This window comes from Prionailurus viverrinus, chromosome B4 (genome assembly GCF_022837055.1).
Source record: "Prionailurus viverrinus isolate Anna chromosome B4, UM_Priviv_1.0, whole genome shotgun sequence".
Classification (NCBI taxonomy): domain Eukaryota; kingdom Metazoa; phylum Chordata; class Mammalia; order Carnivora; family Felidae; genus Prionailurus; species Prionailurus viverrinus.
This window is the reverse complement of record NC_062567.1, coordinates 135,191,448-135,204,065: the sequence shown is the minus strand read 5'-3', so window position 1 is coordinate 135,204,065 and position 12,618 is coordinate 135,191,448. Positions and strand designations below refer to the sequence as shown.

The window sequence follows — 12,618 nt, the reverse complement described above, 5'->3', positions numbered from 1 at the left end:
TTCAGACACCTCCAAAACATACAATTTGTTTGACTTTGAGTCTCTACTTTTTAATTTATGAAACACAAATTAAAACCTACTTCATAGGATTGTTGCAAAGACTGGATAACAGATGTAGGAGTACAGCTAGGAGACACCTGAAGTAACAAGGACTTGAATGGGCAGAAGGATGGGAAAGAAGGAGGAAATGGGAGGAGGATGTGCAGAATTGGAATGAAAAGGGACTTAGCATGTTAGTTAAGAAAGCAAATGAATGGAAATACTGAGGTTTGGAGACTGGAGAGTGGTAGTGTAATTTTTATATCTTTGAGTGATGATGACCTAAAAGATAATTCTTCCAGAATTATTATTTTCCTTATGTTGATTTTGAGTTTTTACAGCAGAGGTCCCCTATCTGACCATTACCAAACTTGGTTTGTTGGTTCGTTTGTTCATTCGTTCATTCTTTTCAGCAGATGAGTCTTAAGCTAACACTGGCTGGTCAGTAGGCTCTTAAAATGTTTCCTGACCATCCTATCTGAAGTTATGTCTCCCAGTTACCCTCTATTCCATCACCCAGTTTATTTCCTTACTTACGATACTTAACTCTAGTATGGAATTGTCTTTTTTTGTCTTTTGTCTCTCTTAACAGAACATAACCTTCATTAGGCTGGGAGGTTTTTTGTCTTCTTTTGCTATATCCTTAATAGCTATTAACATAATAGCTATTCAAAAGATATTAATGGAATAAATTAATTTGGGTAAGCAAGTGTTTATTTTAGGCAGATTTTAAATAAGGATTGACCAAAACTGGTTTCTCTTTAATTCTGTTACAGTGAGATTTAATTCAACTCGATTAGTATTCACTTTGTCCTATCTGGCTTATAATAGCTTTCAGTCAACCCAAAAAGCCATGTTTCATACCCAATCATTAATTGAAACTTAGCTAAATAAATTTATAGCATTTTAACCACTTCTGATTCTTTTTAGAAAGATTACAAACTGGGGCGCCTGGCTGGTTCAGTTGGTAGAGCATGCGAGTCTTGATCTCAGGGTTGTGAGTTCAAGCCAAGATCGTAAACTTCTAAAACTAAGCCATATTTCCACTGGCTGGCAGTATTTTCTTTGTATTATCTTCCTCCTGTTCTGGCATTGGAAATTTAAGTTCCTTGTGGATATGGGGGAAGGAATGTGATTGATTGATTGATTGATTGATTGATAGGTAGATAGATACAGATGGTAGTAGCAATGACACAGCACCTTGGAAATTGTCTTAGAGCAAACTGTGGGCTCATGATTGTATAACAATTTGGCCTTTGGATCAGGAATGCCCAAGACTACACCCCCCTCCCCCCCCCCCCCCCCCCGTTTCAGTGATTTGCTAGGAGGATTCACAGAACTCAGCGTGTAGTTGTACTCAGGATTGTTATGTGTTACAGCGAAAGGGAACAGAGCAAACTCTGCAAGAGGGAAGGCACATGGGACAAACTGAAGAAACCAGGCACGAGGTTCTAAGAATCCTCCCCCAGTGGGGTCACACAGGACAGGCAACTCCTCCAGCAACATGTAGTGGCAATATACATGAAATGTTGTCTACCAAAGAACCTCAAGCAAAGACTCAGTGCCCAGGATTTTTATTGGGGAATGGTCAGCTAGGCACCCTCTGTCTAGCACAAACCAAAATCTACCAAAATTCCAGACTCCTAAAAAGAAAACAGGCGAGGTGTCCAGCATCAATCATGTCGTATAAACGCTTTCGGCACAGTGAGACATTCTTACCAGAAAGTGGTGGAAACTCTCCCAAAATACAAATCCCCAGATGACAGCCAATCTTGTGAGCAGGCCTTTCAAAGGATTGCAGGCTCAGACCTGCTCTATAACTTTTCTGTACCGCCACCTCCTACAGTCATAAGTATTCCGGCAACCTTATTCTAGTCCTTGGGATATCTTGGACATACTTAGCCATTTTTTAAAATAGGTGATAGTTAATCATAAAATGGAATGACTGATAGTACAATATTTAATAACGGAAGAGAGTTGGGTTTAGATCCACTTGCTTAGATCCTTAAATTTAGGCCACTTAATACTCTGCCATAGCTGCATGGAAGAACACGGTGATCTATATAAAATTGGTCACATGCATTTTAAACATAGACAAGACAGTACTACTCTTTAGACATGTGTATTGGCTATATTTCACTTCCATTGTTGGCTTCTTTGTCTCTGGGCAAGGTTTTTTATTGTTAACAAGGGATAACTTTTCTGTCTTTTCTTTCCCAGGAAAATCTAATGTAATGGATGCACTTAGTTTTGTAATGGGAGAGAAAACAGCTAATTTAAGAGTGAAAAATATTCAAGAACTCATTTATGGAGCACATATTGGAAAACCTGTCTCTTCTTGTGCGAGTGTAAAAATTGTGTACGTGGAGGAAAGTGGAGAGGAGAAAACATTTACAAGGATTATCCGAGGTATTTTTTTTGTAGATACTTGCTTATGAGTCCTTTGATTTTTCAAAAGTTAAGTCAGATGACCTGTTTTTTATTTATTTGAAGGGTGTGATTTATTATTTCACTGACATAGTAAACTAGAGATTTGGAGGTTTTTTTGTTTTCCTCTCTTGGATTGCAAATCTCAGAAGTAAATTATAGAACCTGTATGAGTCTCCACTAAGACTCTTTTTAAAGCAGACATATTTGTTCAAATTTCTCTACTGTCAAATAGCATTTTTCTACTGGTTATTAGGTTAAAATGATGGAGGTTCTTTACGTATGTTTAACTTTTTCTTAGTGATGAACTGAGTATATGTATATATACAGACGTATATATATACATATATATATATATATATACACACACATACACATACATACTTACTAAAGTTTAGAGAAAGAGAGACCATGCATGCGTGTGTGAGCAGGGGAGGGGCAGAGAGAGAATCCCAAGCAGGCTCCACACTGTCAGCAAGGAGCCTGGCACAGGGCTCAGTCTTACAAGTCATGAGATCATGACCTGAGCCGAAACAAGAGTCATATGCTTAACCAACTGAGCTACCCAGATGCCCCTGTATTTTTGGTTTGTGTAGAAAGTTTTTCTACCACTGAGTAGCAATTTGAGTGAAATATATGAATTTGTATTTTGTGATTTAAATCCTATAATTCCTATTTCCTGAAGAAGCAAGATTGAGAGTTGTTTATGAATATCTTTTCTATATGTTCAGAGTTTACAGAGCCTCCATAATATAGGCATGTCTTGGTTTTGGTTTTTTGTTTTTGATATTTCATTCTGGTCCACTAGAACATGGACTTAATTTTCTAATGTATAAATACTATTTTATTAATAAATACTTGTATACCTATACCTTAATGTGTAATTTAAGTATTTTTACCACTTTATCACCTAGGTGTCTTTATTGGTGAATTTTCTTTCTCACTTTTGGGTTTTTACTCAAAAGTCTCTGTTTCAGTAAGGATTCTCTAGCCTACTCTTTATTTACTAAATCGTCATAAATTTATTTTTCCCATCTTTATTGAGGTATAATTGACAGGTAAAAAACTGCATGTATCTAGGGGCACCTGGCTGGCACGGTTGGCGGAACATGTGACTCCTGAGCTTGAGGTTGTGGGTTTGAGCCCCAGGTTGGGCCTGGAGCTTACTTTAAAAGAAAAAGAAAAAGAAAAAATGTTAATTTCACAAAATTGCATGTATTTAAAACATGTATGTTTTAATATACACTGTGAAGTCAGTACCACGGTTGAGCTAATTAACATGTATCACCTTACATAGTTACCATTTTCTTTGCATGCAGGCACTATTGTTGTGTGTGTTTGTGGTGAGAATACTTAAGATCTACCCTCTTAGCAGATTTGAAGTTTATAATACAAATTGTTAACTGTAGTCACATTGCTATATATTAGATCCCCAGAACTTAGCATCTTGCATAATGGAAACTTTATAATACTTGACCAACATCTCCCCCCATTTTTTCTCCCCTTGGCCACTGGCATCCACCATTCCATTCTGTTTGTATGAGTTTGACTATTTTAGATTCCACATATAGGTGCATTCATGCAGTATTTCTGGGCTCTCTATTCTGTGCCATTGGTTTCTGTGTCTGTTTTTATGCCAGTGCCATACTGTTTGGATTACTGTGGCTTTGTGATATATGTTCAGACCAGAAGTGCAAGGCCTCAGCTTTGTTTTTGCTCTTAGCCCATCTGTCTTAGTTTGTTTGGGCTGCTATAACAAAACACCACAGACTAGATAGCTTATAAATAATAAAAACTTATTTCTCACAGTTCTGAAGTCTGGGAGTCCAAGCTTAGGTTGCCAGTACGGTCAGATGAGGGGCTCTCTTCTGGGTTGCATACAGCTCATTGTGTTCTCACATGGTGGAAGGAACTAGGGAGCTCTGTGGGGTCTCTTTTATAAGCCCACTAATCCCATTCATGAGGGCTCCACAGTCACAACTTAATGACCTCCCAAAGGCCCCACCTTCTAATACCATTAGGATTTCTACATATGAATTGGGGGGGGGGGGGAGGAGACATAAGCATTCATCCTGCAACACTATCCTGTTTAAAATTGTAATGTCTATTCCCTGTCACAGAAACTTCCATATCCCCTTCCCAGCTCTCTTTTACTTCTTAGCACTTAACATTTTCTCACATCTTTATTGTACTTACGTATCTCATTTTTGTCTGCACTGTGGGATATATAAGCTCCTTGAGATCCAGACTGTCCTCCGTTTTGTTCACTGCTATAGAATTCTCCTTGGCATAGAGTAGACATTCAATAATTGTTGACTGATTAAATGCGTTTATTAATAACACCTATGTTGTTACATAACTGGCCACTTCAATAAGAAAAATAATTTTACTAACCTTTGAATAGTTGTTACATGTCTGGTATTTATAGTTCCAATAACAGTTTTATTCTCTTAGGGGGATGCTCAGAATTTCATTTTGATGATAATCCAGTGAGTCGTGCTGCTTACATAGCCCAGTTGGAAAAGATAGGCGTAATGGTCAAAGCACGGAACTGTCTCGTTTTTCAGGTAAGGAGCTGTACTCGTTTAGTCGGCTCACGATTTTGAAAATGCATCCACATATTTTATGTTGATGTGCTTTACTGTTTTTGAAAGGGAACTGTAGAGTCGATTTCAATGAAAAAACCCAAAGAAAGAACCCAGTTTTTTGAGGAAATCAGCACTTCAGGAGAGCTCATAGGAGAGTATGAGGAAAAGAAAAGAAAGTTACTGAAAGCTGAAGAGGATGCACAGTTTAATTTTAATAAGAAAAGAAATGTGGCTGCAGAGCGCAAACATGCAAAGTTAGAGAAAGAAGAGGTAAGGCATCGTCGTGAAGATGAAACCAGTAACTGTTGGATACAAAGTCTTTTGTCTGTCAGCATTGCTAGGTATTGGCTTTGGGTTACTAAAAAGATTTTTTTTTTTTTTTTATAATGTAAGACAAATAAGGCCCACTATTCATTAAAAATAAGCTTTTTGACGTAGTCTCTACTGTTTTGTTTCCTAAATAGGCATTGCTACCTGAAGTACAAAATTGTCTGATTTTCCCAACTACAAATAAGCTTGAGGGGTGTATATCTTACATGGCAGGCATGGGCTTTCAACTTTTGGATCTTGTCCCTTTACACTCTTATAAATTATTGAGGTCCCCAAGGAGTTTCTGACCGATAGTTATTGTGTTTGAAATTAAAACTGAGAAATTTAAGAAATATATTATAATGATCAATGTAAAAACAGCAATAAGAAACATTACACATTAATATAAATAACATACTTTTATGAAAAATAATTGCATTTTGTAAAACTAATCAGAAGGGTGACATTGTTTTACATATTTATAATCTCCTTAATATATGGCTTAAAGCAAGACAGCTGAATGCTCCTATCTCCTTCTGTATCAAATCTTATTTATGTTAAGGCCTGGCAGCTTTACCCACCGTTGGCTTTTGCACCATCAGTGTAAATGTCAACACAATGAAAAAGGCAAATGAAGTCTTACTATTATTATGGAAAGAGTTTTGACTTCAGGGACTCCCTAAAAGGGTATTGGGAACCTCTAGGAGGCCAGAGGCATGCTTTGCATATGCTGTTCTGTGGTATTTCTTGGTGCCCTTTACAATGCCTAGTAGAGTACCTCATTTATGGTTGATAGTTCTTTGCGTTTAGAGTGATCTTTGTCAGCGTACCTGGGTGGCTCAGTCGGTTAAGCATTCGATTTTGGCTCAGGTCATGATCTCGTGGTTCGTGGGTTTGAGCCCCATGTTGGGCTCTGTGCTGACACCTTGGAGCCTCCTTCGGATTCTGTGTCTCCCTCTCTTTCTGCCCCTCCCCTGCTCACACTCTGTGTGTGTGTGTCTGTCTCCCTCAAAAATAAACATTAAAAAAAATTTAGATCTTTGTCAAATGCAAATCAGACTCTGTTCTCTTTTTTTTTAATTTTTAAATGTTTATTTTTGAGAGAGAGAGCTAGCACGTGTGAGTGGGGGAGGGGCAGAGAGGGAGGGAGAGAGAGAATCCCAAGCAGGCTCCTCACTGTCAGTGCAGAGCCCAAAGTGGGGCTCGGACCCACGAACCATGAGATCATGACCTGAGCCAAAACCAAGGGTTGGACGCTCAATGGACTGAGCCACCAAGACGCCCCAAATTTTGTCTTTCTCTTGCACAAAACCTCCATCAGTGCAGTGCTTCCCACTAGTGTCCCTGTCCAGCCTACTGACCTAGACCATCACCCACCTCTCAAGCTTTGGTTTCCTCTACTCTCCCACCACACTGGCCTTTACTATTTATTGAACATGCCGTCCTCACTTCTAGCTTGAAGCTTTTGCTATTTCCTCTGCTTGGATAGCTGTATGCCTGATTTTTTTCATGGCCAATACTCTCTCATTCAAGGTTTCATTGCCATTTTCTCAGGTAGGCATTTGCTATCCACACCACCAATCTAAATTGGCATTCCCCTCCCTGGTACGGTTGTATTACCCTATTGTTTCTTTTGTAACATCTATTGCTGCATGAAATTATCTTGTTTATTATTTGTTTGCTTGTTTAATCTCTAATCCCCCCCCCCCCCCATTAGAACAACTAGATTATAAGCTTGTAAGAGCAGGGACTTTTTCTGTCTTCTTCCTTCCTATATTCCCAGCAACAAAGGCCTGGCACATAGTAGGCAGTCAATAATATTTGAAGAAATAAAAGTGTTGTGTTTCTCACTGTGATGTTTGTTTCTTCATATTTTTACGTGTGCGTATGTGTCCTTGGGTTTGTTAGTGGTAAGGGGTGGTATTGGTGAGAGTCAGACTATGTTTTTCATAATATACTGAAACAGCTTTCAGAAAGTAGAGTTGCAGAACATTAAACATTATGAGGACAGTTCGAATCGTTGAAATTCCTATTTGTTACGGTGTCATGGCAGATGGCTTTTTACCTGTTACTTGGAATACGTCATTGATTAGGAGCTTTTCTCTCAAGGCAGCCCATTCCTTTATTCCTTTATTAAGAGTACAAATGGTAAAGAAATTCTTCCATTGTCCATATACTTTAGAATTTTCATATTCCTGTTCTATTAATAGAAAAATTATATCTTATAGCAGGAATTTTACCCGGAATTCTTGGATTTAATGTTGCTAGGGGCCCTATAAGTCATTCAACTTTATTCAGTTTACAAATGAGGAAACAGATAGCAGAAATGTTAATGGTGAGGCACCTGGGTGGCTCAGTTGGTTAAGTGTCCAGCTCTTGATTTTGGCTCAGGTCATGATCTCACAGTTTGTGAGACTGAGCCCTACATTGGGCTAAGTGGTGACAGTGCGGCACCTTCTTGGGATTCTCTCTCTCTCTGTCACCCTCTCCTTCTCTCTCTCTCTGCCCCTCCCACATGCGTGTGCGGGCTCTCAAAATAAATGACTAGAAACTTTAAAAAAAAGAAACGTTAATGGACTTGCCATACTCTGAGGTCCAAGGTCCAAACAGAAATGCGATGAGGACCCAGGTTAGCAGGTGCCACTTCATTGTTCTTACCACCATATCACTGAGTATATGAGAATAAAATCTGGTTTACTGGTTTGTTGTGTATGTGTACCCAGAAACCTCCAAATAATGCTACTTTTGACAAGAATTAACTTCATAAATTTGATAACTTGTGAAGGATACTTAAATAATAAATAATTTGATTCCTTAGAGATCATTTGTTGGTACTCTCGCTGAGTTTATGAAAGGTCAACTTCAGTATATTCCCTTTTAACTGTTACTGAATTGTACTGTTTTATAGGCAGAACGTTACCAGAGTCTCCTTGAAGAACTGAGAATAAACAAAATACAATTACAGCTTTTCCAACTATATCATAATGAAAGGAAAATTCATTTTCTGAACACCGAGTTAGAGCGTGTGAACAGGAATTTGAGTGTCACCAAAGAGTCTCTTTCTGATCATGAAAACATAGTTAAAGCCAAGAAAAAGGAACATGGAATGCTAACTAGAAAACTACAACAAACAGAAAAAGAGTTAAAGTGAGTTTTAAAACATAGTTATTAACAGGTTTTATGTACATTGATGAAAAAATAAAAATATAAGTGACATTTTGAAAGTTGATTTTTTAGATAAACTTTTTACTTTGGAATACTTTTAGATATACAGAAAAATTACAAAGATAGTAAGAGTTCCCATATTCCCCACATTCAGTTTCTCCTACTTAATAACATTATTAATATGATACATGTGTCGGAATTAGTGAACCAGTGTTCATGCACTACTGTTAACTGAAGTCCATGGTTGACTAATATTTTCTCTCTTTTCCCCAGTGTCTTTTGTCTCTGGTCCAGGACACTATGTTACATTTGTTATCCTGTTTTTGTGGGCTCCTCTTGGCCGTGACAGTTTCTCAGCCTTTCCTTGTTTTTGATGACCTAGATAATTTTGAGCCATATTGGTCAGGTTTTTTTGTAGAATGTCTCTTAATTTGGGTTCGCCCGATAGTTTCTCATCATTAGTCAAGGTTTATGGATTTTGAAGGGGAAGGCCGCAGGAGGTAAAATGTCCTTCTCATCACATCGGGAATATCTACATATAATATGTTATATGACCTAGCATTTGTCTAATACATCATAATGTGAGTTGCCATCATTGTTGATGTTGACCTTCTCTCGCCTGTCCGTAACCTCCATGGCAATAGCGAGCAACCTGGCTTCCACGGTCAGCCGGTCATTTTCAGTTCTAGTAGTCATCTGTGGCGGTACTGCTGATGTTAACCCATACCCTCATGGGGAGCAACTTTGGCAATGAGAGTACAGTGCCTGTGCACAGGTCCTCTTGCTTTTAGTTTTATAGACTTGACTCATTTTCAGAGTTACTTAGGTTAGCACCTTTCCTCCCAATCCCCTTCAGGAAGGTGATTTCATACACTGGTAATACAGTAGATTCTTTGGTCACATTTTGTATTCCATCTGGATCCCTTAGCCTCCTAAGTGATTTGTTTAATTTGTATACATTACATTAAGGTTCACTCTTGGTGCCATGAAGTTCTATAGGTTTTCACCAATGTACGACGTCCTATATCCACCATTATGGTATCATACAGAGTGGTTTACCACTCAAAAAATTTCCCTATGCTCCACCTGTTCGGTACCTCCCCCCCAACCTCTGGAAATCACTGATCCGCTTATAGTCTCTGAAAGTCAATTTTTAAAGTTTATTTTTAAATGTATGATTTGATCAAAAGAACTTCCTTCCCTTTTATGGTATAGATTTAATTTACTTTAAAGCAAACTTTATTTTCTTTTTAGATCTCTTGAAGCACTTTTAAATCAGAAAAGGCCTCAATACATTAAAGCCAAAGAAAATACTTCTCACCACCTCAAGAAATTAGATGTGGCTAAGAAATCAATAAAGGACAGTAAAAAACAATGTTCTAAACAGGAAGATGACATAAAGGCCCTGGAGACAGAGCTGGTTGATTTAGATGGTGCATGGAGAAGTTTTGAGAAGCAGGTTGAGGAAGAAATCTTATACAAAAGGCGAGACATTGAACTAGAAGCCAGTCAGGTGAACAAGTCAACATAAGAGAAAACTTTCTATTATTTCAGCTTCTTAGAAATAACTTAAAGGATGTCCTCTCTGATATTTTAAGAGATTGACCTCAGACAATCCTCATCTCAGTGATGGGGATTGAAATTTTTCAGCCTATATGCAGAATGTATCTTTAGGGTATTTTTGTTTTATAAGATTCGATGGCATTATAACCTTTGTGAGTTCATTGAAGTCATAGAAAATACTTCAACAAGACCACATGGTATCATTTTGTAATAAAATTAGGTAACTGATATTCTTACGTTTTTGAGGTAATCGTTTTTTCCTTACGGATATTATAAAAACTTAAAAATCAGATATACGTGGCTTTGAAGAAACATGGCCACTTAATTGGCAGGAGGGAAGTTGATTGTTTGAGGTGGTTTAAATGTGGTGGTGAATTAATATGCAATTTGGTATGTAAGATTTAATTATAACAAATGGGAAAAAAATAATTATGATAAATTGGTAGTAGAGCTCCCATAATTTTTAATTCAGAGTTTTCAAACATTCTCTCAACTGACTTTTTATCATTTATCTTTCATTAATGTTATGATAATTTTACATCATAAAATATATACCAAAATAACTATATAAATAAAATATTTGATTTTATCTGAACTCCTTGCATGTGGACTATTAATGAATCTAATCCCCTTCTTGTTTTATTTTTTAATCCCCTTTCTCTTTAAGTTTTTCTTGCAGAGACTTTAGAGAGTTGGTTTTGAATCCTTATTGTCTATCTAGGCAGTTTTTTTTTTTTTAATTTTTTTTTTCAACGTTTTTTATTTATTTTTGGGACAGAGAGAGACAGAGCATGAATGGGGGAGGGACAGAGAGAGAGGGAGACACAGAATCGGAAACAGGCTCCAGGCTCTGAGCCATCAGCCCAGAGCCCGACGCGGGGCTCGAACTCACGGACCGCGAGATCGTGACCTGGCTGAAGTCGGACGCCTAACCGACTGCGCCACCCAGGCGCCCCTAGGCAGTTTTAAATAAGAAGAGGTTCATTTTACCTTCACATTATCTTACCTGGAAAAGATAACCAATTATGATCCGATTTATTTAAAACTGATAAGATTATCTTCTAGTCAAAGGATATCACATAAAAATTTCCTCTCGTGTTCCTTCTGTGAGTTAGTAATATTTTAATACTCCTTATACAGCTGGATCGTTATAAAGAACTTAAGGAACAAGTAAGAAAGAAAGTGGCTATAATGACCCAACAACTGGAAAAGCTGCAGTGGGAACAGAGGGCTGATAAAGAAAGACTGGCATTCGAGAAGAGGAGGCACGGAGAAGTTCAGGTACCTCTGTTTGTGCAGTCATGACGGGGAGTTACCATCAATGAAATGGTATTCTCTTTTTGTGTCAGCTTCTCAGTATATTAATGGATTTACATTAGGCATAAGCCATTAATTTAAAAATTCTGGGCTCCTTGTTTTGCCACTTAGTGTCCTTTAGGTGCTCCTTCATCATGGTCTAAGATAGAAGCAGAAAGCACCTTCTTTCATGTAATCAGGAAGTGTTTTCTACACACCTATGTGGTGATGGGCATGAGCAGATCACACAGTTTTTTTTCCTTCATGTGTTTTAGTTCAGTGAGGTGAGGAGGAGGATAAATAAAGAGAAAAAACAGACAAGTATCTTAACAGAGGTGAATGCAAGGCCCTGTGGAAACATCAAGGACACAGCCCAGGAGGAGCCTGGGAGCTTACTGCACTGCATGGGAAGTGACCATCAAGGCCGCATGATAGTGCTCTGCCCTCCGGTTAGGCAGACCTGGCTTCCAGCCAGTCTCCTCCTGTCACGGGTCTGTGTAGTCTTGAGAAGTAACTAAATTATTTAACTTGTCTGGGCTGGGCTTTGATTTCTTCATTTGTGCAAGAGGGACCAATGAGTCTACCTCATAGAGACGGGAAGGTTGAATAAGATGAAAGCGTGTGATGATACACGAAGGGTCTGGTCTTTTCCTCTATTCCTCATGACCTCGTTTTCCAAAGAGTGAGAACTGGACTCCAAAATTATTATGGCAATTCAACAGATCACAGATCGTGATGTTTTATACAGTCGGTGGGCCATCCTAAAAATATGACCATTTCTGATAAGAATTGTAAAGGGTAAATGGTTCTGAATTATATATACGTTTGACTTATAAGTAAATATTTGGAATTTAGAGGAAAACGTTGATTGATTACTTTGCCAGGCACGTTGCATTCGTTGGCTCCTGTACATCTCACAATAATAACAAAGAGTAGGTATTTACTCTAGGTACAGATGAGGAAACTGAGGATTGGGATTTCAAAATGAAATATGTCTGTGGAAATGGGTCTGACGTTTTCCAGAGAAAACAGCAATAATATTATAGTGTAGTGTTTATTTGTACATACCACGTATATAGCATTTTACGGCACTGCTCTGAACCTGATTTATTTATTTAATATTCAGACAAATTTATGAAGTAGATACTAGTATTATTATGTTCTCATCCTGGATTTTCCTCTTTTCTAAGTTTTCTGCCTTGGTGACTTATATTCCCATAGATTTGAATGT

General features: G+C 38.0%; 1 protein-coding gene across 5 annotated transcripts in view; it reads left to right on the top strand.

Annotated features, from left to right (window-relative positions):
• Positions 1 to 12,618, top strand: part of SMC1B (structural maintenance of chromosomes 1B) — a 78,361-nt gene that overhangs the window by 12,347 nt on the left and 53,396 nt on the right. For 3 of the 5 annotated variants that reach the window (XM_047866769.1, XM_047866770.1, XM_047866773.1), the window contains exons 2-7: positions 2,260 to 2,448; positions 4,921 to 5,033; positions 5,121 to 5,324; positions 8,272 to 8,510; positions 9,783 to 10,041; positions 11,232 to 11,372. In XM_047866769.1, the coding sequence (XP_047722725.1) occupies positions 2,260 to 2,448; positions 4,921 to 5,033; positions 5,121 to 5,324; positions 8,272 to 8,510; positions 9,783 to 10,041; positions 11,232 to 11,372 (1,145 nt within the window). The remainder of the gene's footprint in view (positions 1 to 2,259; positions 2,449 to 4,920; positions 5,034 to 5,120; positions 5,325 to 8,271; positions 8,511 to 9,782; positions 10,042 to 11,231; positions 11,373 to 12,618) is intronic. The other 2 variants (XM_047866771.1, XM_047866774.1) reach the window with 2 other exon arrangements.